Source organism: Ornithodoros turicata, chromosome 1 (genome assembly GCF_037126465.1).
Source record: "Ornithodoros turicata isolate Travis chromosome 1, ASM3712646v1, whole genome shotgun sequence".
Taxonomy (NCBI): domain Eukaryota; kingdom Metazoa; phylum Arthropoda; class Arachnida; order Ixodida; family Argasidae; genus Ornithodoros; species Ornithodoros turicata.
The window spans coordinates 131,704,257-131,730,526 of NC_088201.1; the positions used below are offsets into that span (position 1 = coordinate 131,704,257).

A 26,270-nucleotide genomic window follows, 5' to 3' on the forward strand; every position below is an offset into this window, starting at 1 on the left:
TCACAGCATAGCAATTGAGCTCTCAAACAACAACCATCAGTTGAACAATAAACGGAGTGAGATTAATATAAACTCGCTCAAAGACTCGTACACAACGCTGGACCCAAAACCCTTTTGCCGCCGACGCCGCGCAATGCGGTCACGAGACCATGACAACGCCGTGGAGAGCCGCCACCGAGAGCGTCTGTCATGTCGCCCGCAGCGCCACCACAGCCTTGCACAAGGGGGCGCTGTATTTCGCATCGCCATCCAATGCTTCCCGCTATCTCTCACCATGCTCCCCGAAGGAGCAATGACGTCATCCGCGGAATGCGACAGCAGCGGCCCCTAGTGGTGAGGCGTCGCTCGTAGCGCCCTCTAGTGGTGTACCCTACACAATGGCTAATCCTTCTATTCATCGGAGATAATCCGTCTATTGGGGGCTGCATTGGAAACAACACCCCAACATTTTCCAGAACACTTTTTCCTCGCCTCGCCTCGCCTCACCTCACCTCAACCTTCTTTCTAAAGTATATTCACCTCATCTCACTTCAACCTAGTTGTCATAATTTTTTGCCTCGTCTCACCTTAACCTGTCTCTCTAAAACGTTCTCATTTCACAATTGCACTTTCAATTAGGAGTGGCATCGCTCATACCCACAGTTGCTGCGTGGCGCTAACAATAAATAAAGAAAGTATTAGGAGCGGGCAGGTGTACACGTTGTAATTGACTTTTTACTGCTTTGTTGGTTGATTCCTGACAACAAGTACCCACAACTAAGATTCATTACCTTGCTTGGTTCGTCCCTCTTGCAACAAGTGTCCACTACATGTACAATTAGTTAAAATTCGACGCAAAGTACATGTGTCGTCAAGTTCCACAAACTGAGTGATTTTGAGTTTTTTTTTCCTACTGGCAAAACAGGAATGGGTTTTATCGAGTATCTCTCAATCGAGAATGATAATGGAGCTGCAGAAGTTCTTTCCGGGACGGTAATACAGCTATACTTCAAATTAGTTGTACATTTTGCATTTTTGTCTGTTATGACGTATAACAGACGTATTCATTTGTAGCCAGAATTGAAGGACCTTTTCTTCAAGACCCTTGTGTTGAAGCAATCAGGCAGACGTGCTGTACGGATCACTAGTGACTTATGTGTTGACTTACTAATTAAATTACTTTATGTAGACACAGACGTCTTGAGCCTTTTCACCTAACTTCATTGCCGTACTAAAAGCTCAATGGTTCAACTTGTGGCAATATGGAATATATGCCAGTATTTGCGCTTATTGCACTTAAAGCGCATGTTGTTGAATCCATTCTTACATCAGTCTCTGGTAAGGTAATTGGTTGTCATGTACTATCGTTCCGAATAATATGTGAAAGACATCTGCTTACAGACTGACTAGCTTGGCTTTGTTGAGATCTAACCACTTAAAGGACACAGAACTATATTGACTTGTTCATGTGTCTCACATCATGTATGTGACTCAACTAACTAGTTTGTAGTGAAGTAGTGCAAAAAAACACGGACACAGAAGAGAACAAATTAGCGCTTTCTTTCAACACTTTGCAAAGAGGTACATAAACACATTAGACCACACAGAACCCACAAAAACATGACCGTCACATTTCGTTCCGCCGGAGAAATGCTATCTCATTTCCAGATAGGTTGATTGACGGTTTCGCCACACGTTCATCTCCCAACTTATCATTACGTTTGCCTCCACTATCTCCTGTGTCAATCGGCAAGAAGACCTTGACACGCAGATTGTGTCTGAAACCCACAGTACACACCCATATGACATGAAGTGGAGTGCCAACCATCCTTCCCTTTTGTTGTCAACATTATATGAATGCTCTTTTAGTCTTTCATTGAGTCAGCACCCCATCTGACAGACATAATACTTTCCGCATGACAGCGGTATCTAATACACCACATTTGATGTAAACTGTACTGGTGGGCTTCTATGCTTAACAGTACACGCACCGACAACAGCATCATCGACTAACTTCATCCCAGCCAAGTTTCTTAACTTCTCGGGAGCTGAGAAGATCACATCAACATCCCATCTCTCACATATGCCTCCTAGCCACCTCCCGGAACAATGCCGACCAGGCCCTACGTCACAGCCGACATGCCTGCGCCTCGAATCTGAACTGAACACTAACGTGGTGCGATCGAGACCATCGCCCAGAGTGTTGTCGTCAACGAAGGCCCGTCAGCCAGAGCAGCCTGAAAGCCACGTCGAAGGGTGAGCCTGTCACACATGACGCGATGTTGTACGGCTAGGAAAGTGAAGATGCTATATCTGTAAAGCGGTCTCGTCTCGTTTTTCCTCGCCTCAGCGTGGGCCCACCCCTTTTGGTTGTGTTAAACATTAATGTGGATGTGACGCGAGCAGGCGGGTGCATCACACCACCACCTGTATCTTGTCCTCTTACGTCATGTCCGATGTCCATTAGGGTTTCTTCGCCCAATCGTCCTTGGGGTGTTTCGCACTAGTAGTAATTTCTTTTTGTTTGTTGATCATTGTGTTTAGTTCTTCCTCTGCCAAGCGTTCTTCTCATGCTCTTCTTGCAGTTGCATTGACACCTGTCTCGAAATTACATCAATTTGCGTGCATAAAGCACACGTAAATCTCGTTACGCCTGCTTCCTCAATTGTCGTAAACTGTGTCGTGTCTAGAAAAGCTAATCTTCTACACACCTCACACTGAACTATGTCCGGTTCCCTTCCAGTGTCTGGTGCTTTCGCAGTCGCCATCGCTCTCGGGTACGCTTCCATGTGATCCACTTTGGTTATCTGTCAAATGTACGTCGCCCCACGTTCACACAAAAGCTGGAAAAAGATTTCTGTAATGGAAGTGCCTCGAAGCGTTCTGGCGCAATAAAAATAGAGTTTTGGCGCAGCTTCGTGATTCGCCGATGAATGCTTTCCACGTTCAGTTTCATCGTGTCTGGGGCAATTTTCCACTCAATTTAGAGGCGCGAGATCAGGGAGCCACAAAGCTAACCTAGCGTAGCCATATCAAACGAGTCAGCACAGAGTGGGAGTGAACTGCATGTCCACACAATGTGTTTCGTTGTCGATAAGCCTAGCGATCCTCAAAGGTAGCAAGTTCTAGTGAACGAAAACAACAGGCAACCATATCTTTAGAGACACGCAAAGCTACGCTTATGAATCGAAAATCGGTATTAAAGTGTGGAGATCACAACACGCCTCCTTGCTTGGACAGCGATAAGCATACAAGTACAATGCAAGCGAGTTGGTATATACTTGACGCATGCAACATGTCCTTGAGCTTGTGGAAACACAAAAGATAACGCAGAACTTATTGGAATGTCAAAGTGATGGTGCACACGTGCGTCGCAAGTCTCGGGACTGCTCTACACGGGCTAGGCTAGGACGTTAGACCACACTGGCATGACTCATTAGCCGGCTAGAAAGTCCATGTGACAGCTCCCTCTCACGTTTATATTTTGTCAAACGCTAATGCGTCTCATTAACTTCGGGTTTCGTTTTCTCGTGATACGCACAATCTCCGTTGACTGCGAAGTAGTCGCCTGCTCCGCGCTTTGGCACAACCTAGGTGGAAGTACAGCAAAAACACCCTCTACGATGCAGGACGGTGCAGCACCCCTTGATTGACGCAGTTTGGCGCAGCACTTCCATCACTGAGATTTGAAAACCAGAACTGAATTCGATCTGAACAAAAATTGCCACATTCGACATGTGGCACGTGGTTCGACATATGGCGACGTCACAGTGCTGAGTTGTAGAGTGATGCTACACTTTGTCTTCTTTGTCCATCTGATCGTTCGGGCGCTCACCGTTTGCGGAGGTTTGCCGCAATGTCGTGTCGTCCGAATTATGCAGTGGGTGCGGGTGGGTTTCCGAATTAACGAGCGTTCCTCACCATAAAGTTATACAGGCATCCGTGGGGATCGCATGAGTTGTCCGAATTATCCGGATTAGCGGTTGTCAAATTATCGAGGTTTTACAGATGAGGATAGAGAGAAATGATTTGAGAACAGGGCATTAAGAAACAGGGAAGGAGGAGCAATTTGGCGATGCTCAGCAATGTGAAATGCTTGGAGTCGCAAATACTGAAGTACTACTTAAAGTACTTTTCTGAGTACCTTGTACTGTAGTTTCAGTACATTTCCAATTGTGCACATTGCGCTGTACTTAAGTTCTTTTGTCTAGCACTTTCCCAATAAGTACTCAAGTTTACCCAACTGGAAATGTGAGCACACAAAATGGAAATATCAAATAAGTTTCGTGTCTAAATCTAGATGCAGCAGTTTTGAACAAGAAAATAAATTGCTGTCGTCCTTTTTCATAGTAGTATACAAAGAGCTGCACAGGTGAATAAATCAGGAAATATAAATTTGTTCCACTAGCACAACTCGTTGATAGAGCAGCCACAAATGGAAATTATGCCATTTGTTGCACGTAGTCATGGACAACCACTAATTTGCTGGGCTGCAGGACTAGTATTTGCAAAGAAATCGTTACAATGGCGTTTTGCAAACGTAAGCGACACATTCACAAGCACAAATTTGCAACACACACTCTTCCTTAATCCCATTCTTTTGCATACACATACATAACACGCTTTCCCTCTTCAAGATGTACAGTGCTCGACAAAAGTTTATGGAGTGCGCGAGCGGCGTATTTTCTCTCGGCAAAGACACCCTAGCGGCTATCGGAAGTGGGAGAGTTCACTCATTCAGAGGGATGAAAGAGTGCACTTGTAGCAACCCACCGTGGTAGCAGTGATAACTCTGCTTTTTAAATGGTTTCATTTTCGCTCTACTGCACCAAGTGTGAGTTGCTGTCGTGGGAACAGAGTCTCTCCGCTATCGTAGAGATAACAGGGCTAAGATGAACTGAGACAACAACGGGCTGCAGTGGCCTAGCTTTTTATTTAATCTATTTTTTATTCAACAAAAATAGAAGAAAAGAGTATGATTCCTTGAATACAAACAAAAAGAGGAAGGGGGATACAATGCTCTTTTAATACTTTGTCGGCCCCCCTTTCGCAGCAATAACGGAAAAAGAGAGAAACTGATGTTCTGAAGCTGCCTGTGTGCACATCCCTGCCTGTGTGCACATCCCTGCCTGTGTGCATGGCTACCGTTATTGCTGCAAAAGGGTACAAGCTGTTTTCTGATGTTTTTGCTCAATAAAAAATAGATTAAATAAAAAGCTAGGCCACTGCAGCCCGTTGTTGTCTCAATTCATCTTAGCGCCCTGTTATCCCTACAATAGCGGAGAGACTCCCTTCTCGCGATAGCAATTCACGCTCAGTGCAGTAGAGCCAAAACGAAACCATTTTAACAGCAAAGTTACCAATACTACCACGGTGAGTCAAAACAAGCGCACTTTTCCATCCCGCTGAAGGAGTGAACTTGCCCGCTTCAGCTTGCCTCTAGGGTGTCTGTGCCCAGAGAAAATACGCCTCTCGCGCAAACCGTAAACTTTTGTCCAGCAATGTACCAACTTGCCTAGATTACAGCCCTTACACTCAGTTGCAATGTACTTGACGAGTACTTTAAAGTACAATTCCTAGTACGTTATACTTCACCTTAAGCAGATTTAAAAGTGGTACTTTGTACTGTACTTCAAGTACGAAGCCAGGTACTCAGTACTTTACCTTAAGTAAAATTTTAGGTACTTTGCCCATCACTGCTTAACTGCGCTTCAGTTGTCGAGCCGCTAGTCTGTGTGCACAATAAGCAATGGGCATCGCCAAGACTGGTGGTGTGCATGGCAAACCAACATTTGCTCTTGGAAAGCACACAATCTTTCCTAATGAAACATGGAAGCACGCCAGGCCACTTTTAGATTGCCTGGTGACAAAGTGCTTGACACTGTTAGCATTACCACAATTCAATTTAACGCAAAGATAACTTTTGTGTTGCTTTACAGTTGTGACATGTCACATGATTCATCACAATTGCTGCCTGGAAACTTCCACCTTGTGGAAGCACTAACGACCTACAAAAGGAATACTGATCCCACCAACCCACCTTTGAACTCAGCTCTGCTCTGGAAGGTAACACTAGTGGGCATTGTCTCCACTGTTTTCACTCTTAGCCCATTCTTCTCAGATTTAGACTGGAAAGTGCGCAGTGGATCTTGCCACGAGTACTGACACGGTATCAAGTGGTCATGCTCCTGCATAAAAGGAAAAAGCACATTTTTGGAACATGTTTTCCTCATACAAAATGGTGAAACATGGCCTAAATCTGAATGCAGCAGATATGTGGCACCTATGCGACACACCGTGTGTATGGCCCTGTCAATCGTTGTATACTAGATAGGGCACTGCTTTAATAAATTTCGGGATACGAAAAGCCATCTCATCATAGCTGAACTTGCTATGTACTTGTATGAGGCCCCTTGGTAAGTGATCGGCAAGCCCTGTCAGCATAGAACAGTGGTCAGCGCACCCAGCTGGCAATCGAGAGGTGAATCGTTCAATTCCCGTCACTGTCTGTCGAGCAGGCAAAAACTGAAAAAGTCTAGCACTTGCAAGCGAATAAGATAAATTTCCTCTCCAAACTTCCACCTCCTGTGCTTCAAGCTGGAGGGTATGTCATCAATGCTGTCAGCTTCTCTCCCAAAGTTAATCTGTTTTTGTTGACAAAACTGATTTCTGATGAATCACATTAGTTGCAGCACTTGCACTGCACCTCTTTTATTTGTATACCCTTGCTGTTGCTCGCTAGATTTGAGCAACTATACCAGAGCTGTTCGTGGTGATCAAATAAAAGTGTTCTTACTCCAGTGCATTCAGAGTGTACATTGAAGCAGTATGATGTGTACGGCAGCACATTTTGTGTGTTTTCAGTAAGGTATGAATTTTAGATCTTGGTTCAGCTGTTGTATTTTAGCCACAAATCAGGCATTCTCCTTCCAGAGGCCCTTGAAGGATTACATTCAAGTCATATGCAACAGCACATCGTTTTTCTCAGTTTTGAGTAAGGTAAACCTAAATCTTCCAGGTGTAGTGTTTTAGTCGCATAAGAGCTGTTCATCTTCTACAGCTGCAATCCATACCATGTGTACAATAAGATATTTTAAAACTCTGTGTTGTTGCTGTTGCAATATTGTAAGTGCAGCAACGTTCCTGCAGAATGTCTTCTGCTATATTGCTGGTATGATTTGCAGCAGATAATTTCTATCAGATGACTTGAGCTAACATTTACGTTCTTACTTTCAGATGAACCTGTCACGCTGTTATCCTCCTTACATTTCCTGCACGGTATACCAATGCAAAAACAAAATGGTGTGTGGTCGTATTTCTTTTGCTACACAGTGCTTGGTAGCCACGATTTTTTCGTAGGTGTCTCCTGTAAAAATTCTGTACTCTGAGACAGCCAAACCCTGTGCGTCAAGTAGGCATTACGGCACGCGCAAAAATGTGACTGACACACCCTGTAGTAGAGACTATATTTATTATGGTGTGGTACGATAAAGGAGCGAAACACGGACAAAACGGTTAAAAAAGGAAAAGAACAGGACGACTGCAATGTACCACACCATGATCTCTCACCAACTACCCCGACTCTTATCTGCTGACTATATGACCGAGAATATTTATTGCACCACATAGTATCTCTGGTGTGGCAGAATATCTGGAGATATACACGTCTCAATGTAGACAGCCACTGAGTTTTTTTTGTGTGTGCGCCTAAAAATATGGGGTCTAATGATATGACAAATAGCTATCTATCTCTTGCACAGCACTAACCATGTGCAAACCTCCATGGCATGTCTATAACACACCGAAGTGATTAACATCCACCTTAGGTATCTGCAATGCTGAAGAGTGTGAACCTTCCATGGCTTGTTGCAGAGAAAAGTACTGTGTTATTTGTAAACAGTGTAGTACCTTTCTATGCCTTCAGAATTCCACATAAAAGCACAATGTTTCTGAAAGAAAATGCTATAAAGGTGACTTTCATGATTAAAGGTGCAGCCAACATACTCCCAGGAAAAGGAATAATACAAGAAGCCCAATATGATTTTTAGAAAAAGGGTTAAAAATTGGGCTGTTCGGTTTTCTGGAATCATGATTAAAAGCTGTGTCTGTCTTTTTAGCTCCCCGGCACTGGGGTTTTAACGCTTTTAATCATGATTTTTAGGCCATTGGTCATTGTTTGGTCATTAGTCATTGTTTTCTGATAAATGGTAATTCAGAATTTCAGGACCATGGCTACAAGAAAGGTCTTACACCTATAGCTATCTTGGATACTTGTGTTTTCACCCTGGGTGTTCATTTTGTGTGGCCAGTCACCTATAATTAGGGCCAGAAGTTTTCGAGTTTAACCATATTTCTCCCCGTTTGTACCCCCTGAATGCAATTATCAGACTTCAGGTTAAACCCGATATTTGCGCCCCGACGATGTCAGTAAAACCCGAGAAACCGGCCAAACGTAGAACATAGAGGAAGGCGCAAGCTAACAGGCCAGTCTCAATCCGTGTCGAGCCGAGCGACGAGTCAATCCAATCCAACATCTGATTTGCACATGTGCACCAAGCGGCGGGCTTTCAGCGTTCTCCCCGGTTGTGGATGCATCATGCGTCCGTGCCGGACGCTTTCGGACACACTTATCACACGAACTTCGTTCAGTTTCGCAACGTGCACCTTTGTGTGACGCCTATTTTTGGGATCAAAGCCTGCTGTCCTGATGTGCAGACCAAAGAAGACAGCCCACGACTGGGCGAGGGAGTACTCAGATCTTGAGGTTAAGAAGAAGGCGCGCCTGGACACTTTTCAGGACTCTGGTGAAACACCTGCGGAATTCACGTTGGTCTGCAAGTACTGCTGCCTAGAGATTTCGCCAGATCCAGCAAAAAAGCCTTATGATCGTGTCAGAGAGCATGTGGCGTCGGCGCGGCATGGTAAATTGAAAGCGGACTTCGAGAAGGCCGAGCAGGTGAAAACGAAACAACAAACCATCTTTGACAGTGGCCAAGTCCTAGTCCCTGAGTACTACCATCTTGTGCATGTGGAGCTAGCTGCAGCTATGGACACTGTAAACAGAGGGCTCTTCAGGTCAGAAGGCAAACAAAAAGCAGTTCTTTCAATGCTACCTGGACATCATGCAGCTGAGGTGAAAAAGAATGTGGGGGAATTTTGCAGAGCTCTGACTGACAAATGGAATACCACATGCATGAGGAACCTAACAGAACTTGAAAGGGGCCAATTGACGCAGAATGAAACATGGAAGCAATCCTTGATCCTCGACCCCCATCAGAAGCATGCTGCTAGCCAAGAGTTTGAATCATACCAGAGCTTCTTTTCACTTGTAACTGACCCTGCATCTGTGCAAGAAGAATTTTGTCAGTACTTAAAGGAAGACATCCCAACAAATGATGGCCTGGGCATCATGGAATACTGGGTGAAGTACATAAAGTACCCTAATCTGAGGTCAGCAGCTCTGAGCTTACTGTGTATCCTCAATGGGTGTTGTGACGTTGAGCACACCTTCAGCCAGCTGCGTTACGTTCAGAGGCCCGACCGTTCGTCAATGGGTGCAGAGACATTGAGGATGGCAATGATGCTGTATGTTAACAAAGGATGGTAACTACAGATGACATCATATTAACAATTGTACTGCTTGCGACATACTTGTTTGATATCTCCAGCCCCCGTAAAAGCGGGTTACCTAACCAAGTTGCTGTGCTACCGTCGCCTTCGCCTCACTTCCGTTCCCCTGGTGGCGGCGGTGCAGCACAGAGCTACCAGACGGGAGAGATGGCGATCCGATAACCGCGCGTCGTCTGCTAGTTCCAAATGCGTCGACGGGGCAGCGCTTTCCTCGGAATACGGAGTAGAATGAGAATTGTAACCTGTTTCCTTTTGTTCCTGTTTACTGTTTTTGAAACATAAGTACACCAGGATTAGGCCACATTTGAGCAGATCCTGCGGTCGTCAGGACTTTTTGTGAAAGGTGTCACAGCAATGCAAGGGACCACGGCTGCTCCGTGAAGCTGGCACAAGCGAGGGATTACCTCATTTTATTTACTGGTGTTATGAGAAGCAACAGCCTCGCTTGCTGGCCAGGATTTAAACAAGAAATAATAAATTTATACAAAATGAGGCAAAGAAACGCTGTGGAACACGGGACCTCAGTAACGCGTTGGTGCCCCTCCACTCTCATTCACTGCGTTCATTCGCCTGGGCAGGGAAGCGTAGATGGCGGAAGAACACCTCAGGAACAATCGAGAAAGTGTTGATAATCTTATCAACACGCTCTCGATTGTTCTGACCATTCATTGGTCCACGCATCCACACTCCGCATTCCCAGGAAAGCGCTGCCCCGTCAACGCACTTGGAGCTAGCAGACGACGCGCGGTTATCGGGTCGCCATCTCTCCCGCCTGGTGGCGCTGCGCTGCACCGCCGCCACCAGGGGAACGGAAGTGAGGCGAAGGCGACGGTAGCACAGCAACTTGGTTAGGTAACCCGCTTTTACGGGGGCTGGAGATATCAAACAAGTATGTCGCAAGCAGTACCTTCATTCCTCTGAATTTTTAAAACATTTTGAGAGAGTACATGTGTTACCATGTCATAGCTGTTTTGTAAGGTTCTGCTGTTGTATTAGAAGCATTGAAGTGATGCATTTAAGAAAGAATTCCTTTTCTGGTTGCGCACTACATATTAATAGTATAGGAATCCTGCCACTGTACCGATATAAAATAAAGCTTTTGGACTGGAAAATGCATCCTGCTGTCAGTCACCTGAATTTGCATGAATTTGGCCATCCAATATATAGCACCCGATTTTTACACCCCGAATTGAGAAAAAAGTATTTCTCAAAATCTTTTCGTCCTAATATAAGACCCGATTTCTCCCTGCACCACAACGCACTAGCACGGTGCAAAGAATTTAACCCGATATTTGCAGGAATTTAGGGTATAAACGTATTTCCCCAATTTTTACTCCCCGAATCTGAAAAAGAGTAAAACCCGAAAACTTCTGGCCCTACCTATAATGTGCTAACATGTATGTGACTAAAAAAATACTAAGGTATTTGTATGTCTTTGAATATAGTTGGTATAGTGCATTATTCCATGTTTTGGTTCTTGGTTCCCTGGAATAAATATATACTATATTATAAATAAACAAATTCTCTACTCAGCAAGTCTCTTGTCAACTGTACAGAGCAACTTAGATTTTGCTAATAGTCACAAGTGAAAGACCAGGCTCAAGTTCTCGTGGCACTCGTGGCTCAAAATCTTATCCTGGAGGGAACCCTCACTGCCAACCGCCATAACTGGATTTTCTCACAAACGTGACAAGCCGCCGGGCAAGTCGGCGAAAGCCGCAGTTTTCACCAGGCACGATGCCCCATGTACGTGGATGTGGCAAGTCTTCTACATCTAAGTCACAAAAAGGGCTGCATCAATGGCTTGTTTCGGTTTCTTTCATTAATAAATCTTCATAATAGAGAAACAAAATTGAGAAAGAAAGTTGCGGTGGCACTTGGATGTGCTCATTATGAATATCACAACTGCTTCAACACATTGGGAAATTCGCGCAGCTGACCTTTAAGCACAGTAGCAGTGACTGTAATAAAATTGGGTCATTCCAGCTCAAACGTCCCAATGGCATGGCTCAACCATCGCCGATTTTCGTGAAAAAATATATGTCCTTCTCATTGACTTACATACGTTGTGTGTGAAATATTTCTTTCGGGATCCGCACGGAATCCCCGCTAGGGGGCTTCGAACTTCCGCTCCGAACCCAAAACTGTAATGCGTGTGAGCAGGAGCAGAGGGTGAATGGCTTTACATATCTGAAAAATTCAAACGGGACGCGCTCCCGAAAAGTTCAAACTAGTTATCATCGGATTTGCATTCGCCGTGAGTGGAGAAATAGTGAGCTACGCTTCTGTGAAAGAGGCGCAAAATCGAACAAATTCAACATTTTTATAAAAAAACACCATCAGCAGAAATTGCTAAGTTATATTTTTTATTTGTAGGGGCCTACCAGTACATTCAACCTGACGCCAGAAAATTAAACTGTTAGGCTGTAAGAAAAAAAAAATGCGGAAGTCGGTAGTTTTAGGAGAAATTGAAAACTTCTCCGAAGAAAAAGTGCCATTGGCATACGCGCTAAAGGAACGAAATTTCCACGCAAATGTAGCATAGTTTCCCAGTTATAAGTACAAAAAATTTCTCCAGGGTGTTTTTTGTTATACGATCGCGACAAATTTTTAATTTGACCCTGGTGCGCCTCTCGCCACGTGCCGCACGGGATGGGCTTCCTCGCGGCGCCCTCCTGATTCTGCACAAAAGTCAGCGCAGAAACGCTGGCCTGGACAAACCGTTACTCAACTCTGATGGACGATTTATGACACTGACGGTGGTCCTGGCCAGGGAATAATAATAAAGCAAGCAAGGTTTCCCCAACACCCATTTGAGGCCCTCATAAAAGGGGCTTTGGCGGCTAACACGTTCCAGAGCTATTGAGCGCTTTCTCTGTTAACCCTCTCATACGAAAATGAGCATGTTGCCGATTTCCGTTTCTTTTTATTTATTAATTTTCTTAGCCCCAAGTCAAATAACAGATCATTAGGAAAAAGAAAGGGAAAATAATACATAATTCACATTTCAGCGTGATTCTGCTCAGAGCAGGCGGACATCGCTCATTCACGCTCATTTTCGTGTGAGAGGGTTAACAGAGAAAGCGCTCCGCAGCTCTGGAACGGGTTAGCCGCCAAAGCCCCTTTTATGAGGGCCGCAAATGGGTGTTGGGGAAACCTTGCTTGCTTTATTATTATTCCCTGGCCAGGACCACCGACAGTGTCATAAATCCATAAGTCCATCAGAATTGAGTAACGGTTTGAAATTTGGCAAGACCAGCGTTTCTGCGCCGACTTTTGTGCGGAATGAGGAGGCCGCCGCAAGGAAGCCCATCCCGTGCGACATGTGGCGCACCAGGATGAACTTAAAAATCCGTCGTGGTCATATAACAAAAAACACCCTGGAGAAATTTTTTGTACTTATAACTGAGAAACTATGCTACATTTGCGCGGAAATTTCGTTCCTTTAGTGACTTTCGCATTTTTTTACAGCCTAACAGTTTAATTGTCTGGCGTGAAACTTTTTTGGTGGAATGTACTGGTAGGCCCCTACAAATAAAAATATAACTTAGCAATTTCTGCTCATAGTGTTTTTTAGAAAAATGTTGAATTCATTCGATTTTGCGCCTCTTTCGCGGAAGCGTAGCTCACTATTTCTCCACTCGTGGCGACTGCAAATTTAATTATAACTAGTTTGAACTTTTCGGAAGCGTGTCCCGTTTCAATTTTTCAGATATCTAAAGCAGTTCACCCTCTGCGCCTGCTCACACGCATTATGGTTTTGGGTTCGGAGCGCGGTTTTCAGCAGCAGTATTTCAAGCAAATTCCTTGACCGAAACGAAAGGAAATTTGGTGCTTGCTGCTACTTTTTCATACAAATCCAACATAAAGCGTGTCATTTATTGGCTATTAGTGAGTATGGTCTATATGGTCTATATTAGTGAGTATGGTCTATTAGTGAGTATGGTCACCTTGTCGTATTGGCGATTGATCAGCACTCACGATTCGCTGTGTATCGTAATGGCACTTGTCTGTGACTTTCCCTGACTTAAGCTGCTTTTTTTGGCGAATTCCCTGATAATTGCCTGACTTTTCCAGCCGCATCAAAATTCCCTGACAAGTCCCTGTTTTCCAGATTTTCCAGGTTGGTAGACACCTTGGCTAGGCACTGCCAGGGTGGCTATTTCCCACTTCACAGGCTGGAGAGGTGTTCAAGATAACTTTGACACAAGCAGTACAAAAGAGGGAACTGCACTTCGTTCAACTTTTTATTTGTGTACTGTAGGTAATGCTGTATGGCTTCTAACTTCCGAGTGAACCCAACAAAATGAAGTATGATATCAGCATAGCTGGAGCATGTACATGTTGGTTGGGCGTTTTATTTTCTGTGTTGAGTAGTAAGGCAGACTAATGACATGTGGGGTCCTTCTGGCAATGAAATGGAATAGAGAGTACCTCCTATTGGGCGTCATCGGATGGCCACTTTCCCCCTTTGCCACAGGTTTCTGCTCACCACTGTTGTGGGAGCAGTGGCATTTCTTTTGTTCCCCTACGTGGAACAGTCAGTGCCAGATTTCTATAATTCACTATTCCACCAGAGATTCTGTTGTCATTTTCCAGCTTTTAAAAAGTGCACTGTGTAATTGGGGATGTAGTATGCAAAGTTGTCACCTCTAGCCTCAGTATTTTCTGTCATACCTGGACACACCCAACCTGAGATCACAGAAAAAATCAAGGGAGAGAGAGTTTTGTTGATGTTCAAGAATTTTATCAAGCGCTTTACCGTTCCGTGTTTGTTCTTGCATTTATTTTCATCTTAAAAAAAGAAAAAAAGTGCACCAAGCGCATGTAAAAATAGGAATGCCACGGGCTACACCATCCAGAGCACATCAAGTTCCAATGTTGCCCAGGGAGCAAAGCTGGGCTCAGATTGTGAACTTGATGTGCAGTGTTTCATGCAAACAGGAGTGGAGTGAATATATGGGAATAAAATATATTTTATACGCACGAGCATGTACCCCTTCCAAGTGTCACACACAGCCAATTTGGTGATGACAGGAAAGACACAGCAGTTGAGAGGAATCAAGAAGATGCATTCTGCACCATCTGCCAACAGCCAGGGGACCACATCTAGAGCACAGTACTGTTCCTGAGTCCGAAGAGGGCTGCCAAAGTGGAACGCCTTGGTGAAACTGTTATACAGATCCGAAGGAGTACTCTGCCTATATGAGGAGATACAATACACAAATCCTCTCTTAGGCCATCAGCAAAGAAACACGTGTTAGCTGGACCCATGTCACATATGATGGAAAGTACCTATTCTGAGGCTGGAACATACAAACAGAACACAAGCCTCAAGTTGCCTGGGAACCTGAACTGTTTAAGTATGGCAGTCATCGAAAATGTGCCACTGCTGTCTGGCTTTTTCAGGGACAGCCATACTTCAACAATGTCCCACAGGCATTCTGAAATGGAAGCCAAGTGAAGTCCAAGTTGAACTTCAAGGAATTGTGGCGTTGACATATGACTAAACAAGATAGCCCCTGAGAAGTTCTATATTTCTCTGGCAAGTGGTCGAGACACAATTACAGTATCTCTGCTTTTGGCCTCATATTTTCAGAAATAGGAAACACAACAAATCTAACTGTTCAAATAAGTAGAACCAAATTTGTTATTGAAAAGCAGCATGTAGCAGGTATTTCACTGGCCCGGCCAGTTAGTTGCTCTTCTGATATTCTCTGGATGATAGGTAATACCGGCAGCCTCTTACGGGTATTTGCACCTGATGTCCCTCTCATGAAGTCTTTTGCCGTACTTCTCCTTCAAACTTCCACAGGAGTACGAAGAAATCTGGAGTGGAAGCCCAATTCCTCAATCACTCAATAAGGAAACTGGAATGTGGACACAAGGTAGATAACCGATGATGTCTTCTTTACCCGCACTGGTCATTCAACTGGTGTCTGCATTCCACATTTTGTCCTCCTGGCTACTTCCTCGAAACACCAGTTCAATGGTCCCCTAGAATTTTTTCTTCTCGTTAAGATGTACGCTACATTCTTGTGGAGAAGAAAGTATGAGCAGTTGTGTGAAGCCAGTTAGAAATCTGGTTAGAACGTACACCCACCATGAGTTCTCCACCTGCACTGATGTGTTTTTGTAAGTGAGACGCCATCCAATCTGGATTTTGACTCTTGTGTTTCTTACATGTAGCAGTGTTTCCTCTTTAAATTGCAATTTCCAACATCAAGAATCCTGCCAAGGACAGAACTTGTAATAGTTATTTTTGTGCATTATCCGAATCACGGTTGTCTCGCGACATAAACCCACAAATTATCGTGATCTTGAATCAGCACTAGGTTAATTCTTTCTGAAAGAAAAAAGAAAAAATAACGTGCTGCACCAGCTGTTAAGTGCATACGATGCGAGTTCTGAAACAGCTGCACTGATGCGACACCACCGGCTCCTAAGAGGAGTGTTTTCTCGTGTGCAGCAGCATGACGGTGTTGTATCCTATTTTCTTCCATTAGTTCGCGTTTTGTTTGCACTAACACTTTGTAAGTAGGGTTTGTGAGCTTCCTGTTCCTCATAGCATTCATTTTAACAACGCAAATGGTCACAATAACGCCCGAATAATTGTTCCTGGATATGGAATGTTCTGCTTTCGATAGACAACTGCTGAATTAAGTACCAGTGATCGCGTTTCCGGAATGTTGTTCTATGTTGTTCATCCAGATCACATCATTCTAGCTTTTGGAGACAAAACCAGTTTTGTGAAACAGATTGAGATGAACGGGTATGAAATAGCTAGGTGACGAGCACACGTATTTATGGTTTACTTCTGCATTACTTATGCGAACAAGAAGTGTAATAGGTATTTAAAAAGAAGCAAACATAAAACCTTGCTTGATGCCACAAGTAAATACTCCCCTTCTTGAACGATAGACTCGCCGTTATCTGACAACACTGGGCCAGGCTACCAACGGAGTGCTCTCCGCAATAATGTCGTCTGCTCCTCTGCACTCTTCTGTTGCACGACCTGGATAAGTCGTGCAAGAAAATTGAGCACTAGTGCAGAACTCGGTCAGCAGGGGATGTGCAAGTGCAGTGCGAGTGTATAACAAAAAGAATGCAGGAGGTGCAGGTAAAACAAACGCAGCTAGGTACAGTGAAACCTCATCAATACGTACCCGCTAAAGCCGTAATTCCGCTTAAGCAGTAGTTGCGCTGAATCCCTGTTGTGACTCCCATTGAAACCAATGTATTTGCTACCCGCTTAAGCCATAGCTGCTCGCAGCCTGATTATCGGTTAATGAGTACTTTTCGTCCTGAAACAGACCGTGCAGAACAAAAAAACTAGCTCCTCTCCTACCAGAAACAAAGATTTGGAAGCACGTGGCTCCTCCAGAGACGGGGCGATGCCAATAAGTCACTCCTGCGAGGAGGAGAGGTCATTCTCCCGCAGAGTGGAGAGGGCATGTAGGCTCCAAACCTCCTCCCCCTCCTATAGTTTCGTTCCTCACTTTCTTTGTCACTTGTGTTGGCTTGTGGGACAGCGCCATGCCGTGTCTTGAACAACAAAGAGAAACTGGACATCATCCATACCCCCGATCAGTTTGCCAGAATACGGGGACTTCTTGAACAGCTCGCCAGTAATGTTGGTGGATTTGAAGCCACGATAATTGCTGCAAGGCCATCTCGGTACGAACCGAAAATAATGGACTATCTTGTTACAAAGTGAATAAACGACGATATCTTCCATATCCTCATTTTGTCGAACATGTTCCATTTTTCTTCGATTAGACAGGTACGTGGACTTGTATTTTGAGTTTTTGGTTAAGCCGTACTACCGCTTAGTACGTAGTTTTTTCGCGTCCTCGCCAGGTACGCATTAACGAGGTTTCACTGTACTCTCGATGTGCGTTCTCCTCCCACAATTTCCCTTTCCTTCACCCTTTCCTTTTAACCTTACTCTTTCATGTGGCTGGTATATTTCACCGTGAAAAGTGGCAGCCGTATCTGCTCCTCATGCTGGAGTGTTATCAGTCTGTCTTTTCTATGTTTCCATTCCGCTGTTTCTTCGTTCATGCAATAATCCTGTGAAAAGAGGTAACGTTTCCTTGAGTTTCAGGAACACACAATACGAAGAGGACAACACAAAACTGCCTCAAGCTCAAGGAAATGTTACCTCTTTCTACAGTACACCATCTCGCCTGCACCATTCTGATTGGCCATGAATCATAAAAAAGACGGCAGACTTGACTGATTGTTGTGCCCTATTACTTTGTTTTCATGCGGGAACAGTATGTATGTCTTAGTTGCATTTAGGAAGGCACACTTCGCAATGTGCACCTGTCTTTTGAGCCACTCATAATAAAGTTTGCAAATGAGAGAGAAATGCAAACAGCAAATTGATACCTGTACAAAATTTATTTCAGTTCATTTTTATGAATATCCTGTAAAGTTTACAATGTCGCGTAAGCTGAAGCTCCAATTGTAATGTCAGGGCGCCGGAAAAAAAGGAGAAAGCAAAATCGGGTGTAAGGTTTTCCACATTCCCCATTTTTGTAATGGTGCCATAGTAGTGGTTCTGTGTGTACATGGTGTACAAGATTACAGCAATGTGGTATACTGACCAATTCTGCTCTGCTCACAGCATATATGAGAAAAAAAAACAAAAAAAGAAACAAAACAATTGGATAAGGCACACTTTGCCGGTAATCAGACCTCGGCAAAAAAACTCATGACCGCAATAAATCGCGATATGCACAATCACAATCACCGAAGCGAAGAGTCTGACGTGATTGTAATCATTTTGACAAGGGACTCACGATTATCTTAAACAAGGTTGATGGAACATGAATCAGGAGGGAAGTTCTTACGGTTGCGCCCAGCTGTCATCTTATCTTGCTGGTCCGCGTAGTGCGACCACACTGTGGCGCCCCACGGCGGTGCGAAAACGCAATCTCAATACAACCGGACTACGCGATGGCACGCTTCATGAAATGATTTCGTGAGTGCGCCATCACAAGCTGCGATGCTTTGAAGGTCGGTGCTCTTTGCTTGAAATTGAAACAGCTCGGGCTTACTTTGCTTTCCTTCTTTTTCTTTCTTTCCTTTTTTCTTTTTTTTGTGTGGCATGGTCAATTCTTCTGTATTGTATACCGTATCGATGCCTATGCACATTTGTTGTACTGCGGGTACAATTGGTTCTTCGTTAGATCTACATTGTTGTGTAGCCTCATGTTTTTATTATAACGGCCTCCACCAGGCCTTCAAGAAAATCGCAATTTGTCCTGTTTGTAGAACACTAGTTTGCATGTGCACAAACTCCCCTTCATGTCCCTTGCGGAATGCAAATCGCTATTAAGCGTTTGAAGCCCAGCATTTCTGGAGCCAGCGACAAATCCATGACACAAGTTATAGTTACACTATTGTCTTTGCGTACGTAAGGGACAGCATGATGGTTCTGTGCACTGCGCGAAACTCTATGTATTTCGCGTGCCCAAAACCGCCAACGCTATCCCTTACGTATGCAAGGGCGATAGCGTATGATGCACTAAACTCTCTAATGTCTTTGTAGTTTGCTACATGAAACGTTGTTCTACATTGCACACGTTTTGGTCGTTACCGGCCTCAGCGGCTCAGCGCGCTCATGCACGAGCGCGTCCCCATAGACGCCAATGTATTTTTGAGCTCGATTTAACGAAATACGTTCGTTTGGTCACCTCTATTTAACGAAGTCCCCGGGCTCTCCTGCGAGTGTCTTTACCCCTTAACCACAAAGAAAAGGAGGAGAAACTTTCCTTCTCCGTTGGTTTTACGCGAGTTTTCGTTGGTTACTTCGGTTGTCACGTGCTGGGGGCGCGAACGTGCCGACGTGTGCTTAGCCTCTGCCGGTGATCGGTGCGCCGATGCTGTGCGCCGCGACGGTGTGTCGCGCCGGCGCGAGGCTCTCTTCGCACCCGTTTTCGGACAAGAAAACACGCATTGCTGACATTTTTTGCTCACGCCTCGCGAAGTCTTATCTGCTTGTGTTGATGACGACGACAGTACGTTGTGGTTTTGTGCCTTTTCATTACTTTTTTTTTTGTTCGCGCCGCTAATGCTGACGGTGGTAAAATGGGCATGATGCCGCTGCCGTTCAAGGTTCCATCGGCGCAGGCGTCTACGCGACATGTACCCATTTCTCGTTCTTTTCGGCGGCGTATTATTGTCCTTTCCGGACGTCATGAGTGAAAGTGAACCAAAGAAACTTCGATACGCGAGCGCGTAGGAAAAAGCAGTCGAGGTTCATCCGGAGTTACGAAGGTAATGAACGCTCAGAGCGACACTGTGCACAAATTACGTGTTACCTAGCATTATGTAATGAATAAAGCTTGATATTTTGTGCCCTTCTTACCTTAGTACCTGTTTCATGACAAATGACGTTTTGCGGAACGCGCGGCGCTGGTAGTGCGGCGGCCATCTTTGTTTAACTTGGCGTGTTCCATTTAACGAATATCTCGATTTAACGAAACAAAGAGTCAGCATTTACAAATTCGTTATATAGAGGTTCAACTGTAGATGTTAATACATACGTCGTTAACTTCAAAATTAAAAAAAGGAGAAACGAAAAGAACGCGTGTATCTAAATCAACATCACGGTTAAAAATGGCATCGTCAATAAACCTTCAGCAGAGTTGCCCCAGAACCAGCAGGGAGTGCAATGCTCCGCACCGGTGGTGCTCAGAGGTCGAAGATGAACTAGGTACCAGTAGCTAGGGGCACCAGCTCTTTCGCGGAGAATTTAAATACAGTTGACCCTCGATTTATGAACCTTCAATTTGTGAATTCCCTCGTTTTATGAACACTAGCACGAGGAACCAAACTTTTTACATGCATTTTTCCCTCGTTTTATGAACCTCGATATTCGAATAATGAATGGAATTTCTGGGAACCAACTAGGAGTTGCCCAGCGTTTTTGCCCTCAATATATGAACGGATCGTTCCGAGGCCAACAAAAACCTTCAAAGGGATTATTCGTGGTCTTATGAATGACGCCTGAACAGACAAAACGTTTTCGAGGTATTGCACCCTCAGTTCTTAACCCCTCAAAATCCGAACAACAAACGGGTTTTTGCAAAAGTGTTCCTGACCTCAATTCATGAATAAGGTGTCCGCTGTCACCCGGAGATTAATTAACATAGGTTAAAAGCCCCAGAGGAAACATGAGACCAGTTGAGTGCGAATATGCTGACATCTCCTCTTTCCCAGATTGACACAGCGGAAGGCATGGTCCAAAGCAAAATTAAACTATTTAGTATTTCATAATAAACAGAGTGTGAATGCGCTAACATCTGTGTTTTGCGAGACTGATACAGCAGAAGGCATGGTCCAAAGCAAAATTACACAACATACATCATTATAAACACAATATCAACTCGGAAATACTGTTTCATTTGCTCGATAGTACTCACTTAACGATTTTTCGATTTATGAATCCCTCGATTTATGAACGATTTTTCGGGGAACCGAGGGTGTTCGTAAATCGAGGGTTGACTGTAGTTATGTTTTTTTGTTTTTTTTTTGTAATGGCATTTTTATTGGCGTGCGGCATGCCCCAATTTTGCTTTGTAGCACACGGCAACAACGCAAAACATGTTCGACGTTATAGTTGAGAGAAGAAAACTGTGACCAACAATGACAAAATAGCATAAACACAGGCGAGCTGGTGAAGGAACTAACAGGGCAACAGGAGGAGCAGCCAACAATGACATAAGCACACCTAAGCCAGCTAATGAATGATGAGTGAGATAACACATTACACTGGGCAAGTTGGTACACATCCAAGGACATGTTGTGGCACCAAAAATTTAGGAACATGGGACCAAATGTTACCTTTATGCAATACTGATAAAAAAAACACGGACAATGAAACGTAAGCAGTTTAACATTGGTATTTAATACACAAGCTTTCATGCAGAGCCTGTACTTTGCAGATTATCGTACATTATAAGGCGTGGAATATATATATATACACATAAGAGAGACCCTTAATTATTAAAAGATAATGTACTCGAGATAAAAATTAGAAACCTCCTGCGTAATACTGTGAAGGTTTTAGCCGCCCAAACAGGTGGTTTCCATCAGTGTACCTCATTAATTTGTCTAATTAGCTTAATTGAACTAACTTTAGCTAATTAGAAAGCCCATGGCCACAACACCCCATTTCAGACACAATTACAGGATCTTTCACGATCTTTCCACAAAAATTTGACACCTGAAAACGCGTAAAAACTGCCCGAAAAAGTTTCGCTCATTTAAGTTGCCTCGCCTAAAGTATGGGGAGGAGGAAAGGACAACACAGGAAACAGCACAGAACATCCGATGTCAGTGATTATCGGTAACTGATGGCTGCAAACAGACAAGCTTGCGAAGACAAAATGCGTGACTGGGCCGGTACCCACACTCCCTCTTTTTCTGTTTTTCTTATGCGGTTTCCATGCCCAGCGGGAGTGTCTTCGGGCCTTGCCGATAACGCTGCCACTGATGAAATCCGAAAACGAGATTTGCAGAGATGGAAAGTTTTCGGGTGTCGAATTTTTGTGGAACGATCGTGAAAGATCCTGTAATTGTGACTGAAATCGGATGTTGTGGCCATGGCTTTCTAATTAGCGCAAAAAAAAGTTACCTATCCTTTGGAATTTTTTTAGTTCAATTAAGCTAACCAGATAAATTAATGAGGTACACCGATGGCAACCACCTGTTTGGGCGGCAAAAACCTTCACAAGTATGATGAAGAAGGTTTCTAATTTTTATCTGAAGTACATTTTTTTTAATAATTAGGGGTCACTCTTAAGTGAAACACCCTGTATAAGGAACCTCCAGGGGAGGAGGGTACATAGAAAAATAAAAATAAATGAAAAATATACAAATGATAAATACAAATGTACAAGTTTACAAGAATACAAAGAAATGCTGACCCACGAAACGGGGAAAAATTATGGTGGAATTAATGTAAATCCTTCACATTATTTCACCAGCAGCGATAGCTGTATTGCCCAATATTATAGTGGCCAGTATTGTCGTGTTGTTGCACGAAGCGGTCACAACGATTGGCGGGAAGGCAGTTCTTTCGCGAGTGTCACATGTTCGTTATTTCCTTCAGTTGCTTTCGTTTTCCCTCACAGTGCTGTGTAAGCGAGTGTCAATTGCAGTTATGTTTCGCTATCTGTTCTTGAAAACCTTCTGACAGCGCCAGTGCTGGAATCATTACGAAGATAACACAGCCAAAGCAGTGCAAAGCGTTGAAACTGGAATTGAAGTTTTCAAAACTGAGCATCCATGCCAACGTTTCACGATGCCAAGTAATTTAGACTTTTTGTGACTTCTTTTCTTGCGTTTAAGCCTCATTTTGTGTAACTGTGATTTTCTTGCCAACGTACTGTATTTTCTCGAAACTATGACGACCCCAGAGTTCAGGGTACACGAATTTGGGAAAAAACCAAACAGAGAATGGGAGGCAGTTTAACTGTTGGAAAAGATGCACAGTACCATTTACTCATCACCGCTTTTTCCGACCCTGTTTTCTTTCTCGCTATCTGCACACAGCTCATTGTGATTCGTTCCGTCCAAAGCGTTAGATAAACCATACTTTCTAAAATGCGTGCACGACGTCGTTGCCAGGCACATTGCACCAAGCGTACAAAATCCACTGCGCTGGCTCTTCCTGTTGCTTCAGCATTCTTCTAAGACTTGCTTCCTATACTTGAAACTGCCTTGCCGCTGCTAAATTGTTGCGACATTCAGCGGCGAAAGCGGTAACTTTGACACAGTGACGACGCCGTGACAGTGAATAAATGCAGTCTCGAATGAAATGCAATGAATGAAATCAGTATCCGTATTTCTGTTGCTTCGTTTCTTTCGCACTTGACTGGCGCTGACAACCACAACATCTCGCGTCGGTTGCGCCGCGCAATTGGCCCACCAGCTGCCGTGGCATAGTGGGTAGGATGATCACTTTCCACGCCGAGACTGGGAGGTGACACGGGTTCGAATCCTGTCACTGGCTGCGCTGTCTGAGGTTTTCATTGGGTTTTCCAAAGACTTTCCAGACGAATGTCAGCACAGTTCCCCCTGATGTCGGCCCAGGACGCATACCAAGCACCCTGTCCCCCACTCCTTCCCTCTGGACTCTCTCCACCATTCCACGTCTGTACGTTGCTCATAGCCACAGGTGCTTCGTGGCGCTAACACAAGGGAAAAAAAAAAAAAGAACAATTGGCCCGATCTTGTCGCCCACTCCCGCCTGGCGTCATTGTGGCACAGATGGTGTTGACGGCATCATGCGGTTGTGGAGCAGATATTCAAATCTAAGACTAGCCCTGACTTTGGAACATAGGATTTTGGGGAAAAAATGTGATTGTAGATTCGGAACAATACGGTAAGTTCACTGAAATCTATCATGTTTGCAAATTATGACTGTTACATTCAAAAGTCTGGAATTTTGCATCAGCTGAACCTCCACATAACGAATGTCAACTCAATGAAATCCTCTATTTAACGTACTACAGTAGAATCTCGATGATACGATCACGGATGATACGAATTCTTTTCCGGTCCCGGCCAGAATGCCTATTCTTCCCATGTATTAGAGTTCGGATGATACGAACGCGTTATCTTGCCTTTACGGATGATACGAATGAGCCGAAGATGCGACAGAGGTCGTTCCCGCGTGACGCGAGTCATGCTGCCGCGTCTTTCAAAAAGGGAGGGCGATCCTCACCACGAACTCTCTTACATCATGTAGCGCAATGCAAGCAATGACTTTCCTTTTGGTGGTGGTGGTGGTGGTGGTGATCAGATCAAAGCGATTGAACGTCCCGGAACCTTATCACCTTATCTCTGTTTTGACCTTTTTACCCCCCTCGCGACAATAAACCGCGAAGCTGTGTGACATCGCTCTGGCGGAAAACAGCGACCAGAACCTCAGAACACGTGGAGGGAACATATCAGGATAACTTATGGCAACATTAAGCGTCACCATTCCGAAAGTCGGCTTCACCTCACGCCTGCTTGCTTTAGGAGAAGCTCGCTTTAGATCACTGTCGCGCGACTCGAGGGTGAAAAGCACGTGCTACGTCTTTTGAATCATCTCGCGTGTTTCGGCAACATTCGCCAAAAACAGGGACACAAAAGCGTTACAACCGACCTCTTTCATTGACAGTAACGGAAAATGAACAGTCACTGTCTATTTTCTTGCCTCAATTTTTATTTTGGTTTAATTCGTTTGATACGAATATCGGATGATACGAATTTTTTCCGCGACCCCGTGAGATTCGTATCATCGAGATTCTACTGTATTTCTGTTGCACGTACATTTCCCCATAGACTCCAATGCATTAGATTTACGCACTATATTTAATGAAGCGTTTTCGTTAGACACGTTCTATATGACGAAGCCCGTAGGTAGTAAACAGAAACGTTTATGGGGAGAGTTTAGCCATTCTGTGATCTTTTGCTGCACGCTGATGGGGACTCGACGTGATGTCAGAGCCCTTATCGTTCTGCCTACTTGACCGGAATGGAGGGAGAGCCACGATGGCACGAAGAAATTTCGAGGCTGTACCTTTCTTCTAAAATGACGGCATGGGAGATTTCAAAGTGATAACTCTGATCCAAAATGGTGCCTCTGGCCTTGATGGTGCCCGTCGTGCGATGTCAAATGATGTGTTTTGAGACAGGGTCCTCCTAATGGCCAAAGTCTCCTAACTAACTAATCAACCAAGTCGTAGTAGTAGAGGTGTGCGAATAGCGACTTCCAGGACCGTATCGAATATGAATCAAATAGTGCCACTGTCGAGTCGAATCAAATTCGAACACTTTCAAATAATTAACAAATCATTAATCTAGCTGCATCAACGAGTCAATTTCGAATACACCTCATGATGAAAAATTTTGTGATGAGCTCATTAGATATGTTCTGCTCCAAACTTGTGAGCCTTTTCATGCAGCGTAACATACAGTAATCCCTCGTTACAACAAAGTCGCTTTATTCGAAGTTCCCCTGTGTCCCGTATAAAACGCATGCAGTTTTAACCGGATTATTCGAAGCATACTGTCACCCGACTCCGCATTTTACGAAGCGCAAGCCGGCCCGTATGCCTGCAGCTCCCGCACGAACTTAGTCGCAGACTCGCAGAGCAGTGGAGGTGCTGGGCAGCGTTCTCTGCAAGCATTCTTTCCCTCGTAGAAAAGAGGCGAAAGGCGAAAGTTGCACACCCTTTCCTCTTTTCTGCATGGAAAGGGTAGCACGCGCGTTCCACTTCGCTCAATCGGCGTCTTGCTCTCCGCGCAGTTCCCGCGTTTTCCAATGACTCCACCGAAGATCCTACGGAAGTGTATTACGCTCAAGCAAAAAGTCGCGTTAATTAGAGAAGTTGAAAAAGCTACTATGCCTTTCGTGGTAGAAGCTAGCAGCAACTAAGATCGCAAATTGCGTCGCGCACGCCGGATTTTCCAGGGGTCGTGTGCACGATGAACGAGAGCCCAGACAGAGGACTGCGACGATCTCTACAGGCGAGTGCATGAGCTCATCAAACAGGAGGCGGACGACGACTTCTCTTCGTTTGCACTTGAAGATGCAGATGTCCCCGTCGTCTGTTCTACCACGGACGAGGATATTGTGGACACTGTGATAGGAC

At 44.5% G+C, this 26,270-nt stretch overlaps 1 protein-coding gene across 6 annotated transcripts in view; it reads right to left on the reverse strand.

Annotated features, from left to right (window-relative positions):
- LOC135378600 (uncharacterized) overlaps positions 1 to 26,270 on the reverse strand; it is a 42,604-nt gene that overhangs the window by 3,825 nt on the left and 12,509 nt on the right. For 4 of the 6 annotated variants that reach the window (XM_064611668.1, XM_064611667.1, XM_064611670.1 and 1 more), the window contains 2 exons: positions 14,597 to 14,810; positions 6,020 to 6,167 (listed from right to left, as the gene is read on the reverse strand). In XM_064611668.1, the coding sequence (XP_064467738.1) occupies positions 6,020 to 6,167; positions 14,597 to 14,810 (362 nt within the window). Of the gene's footprint in view, positions 1 to 6,019; positions 6,168 to 14,596; positions 14,811 to 17,557; positions 17,683 to 26,270 lie in introns of all 6 variants that reach the window. The other 2 variants (XM_064611671.1, XM_064611672.1) reach the window with 1 other exon arrangement.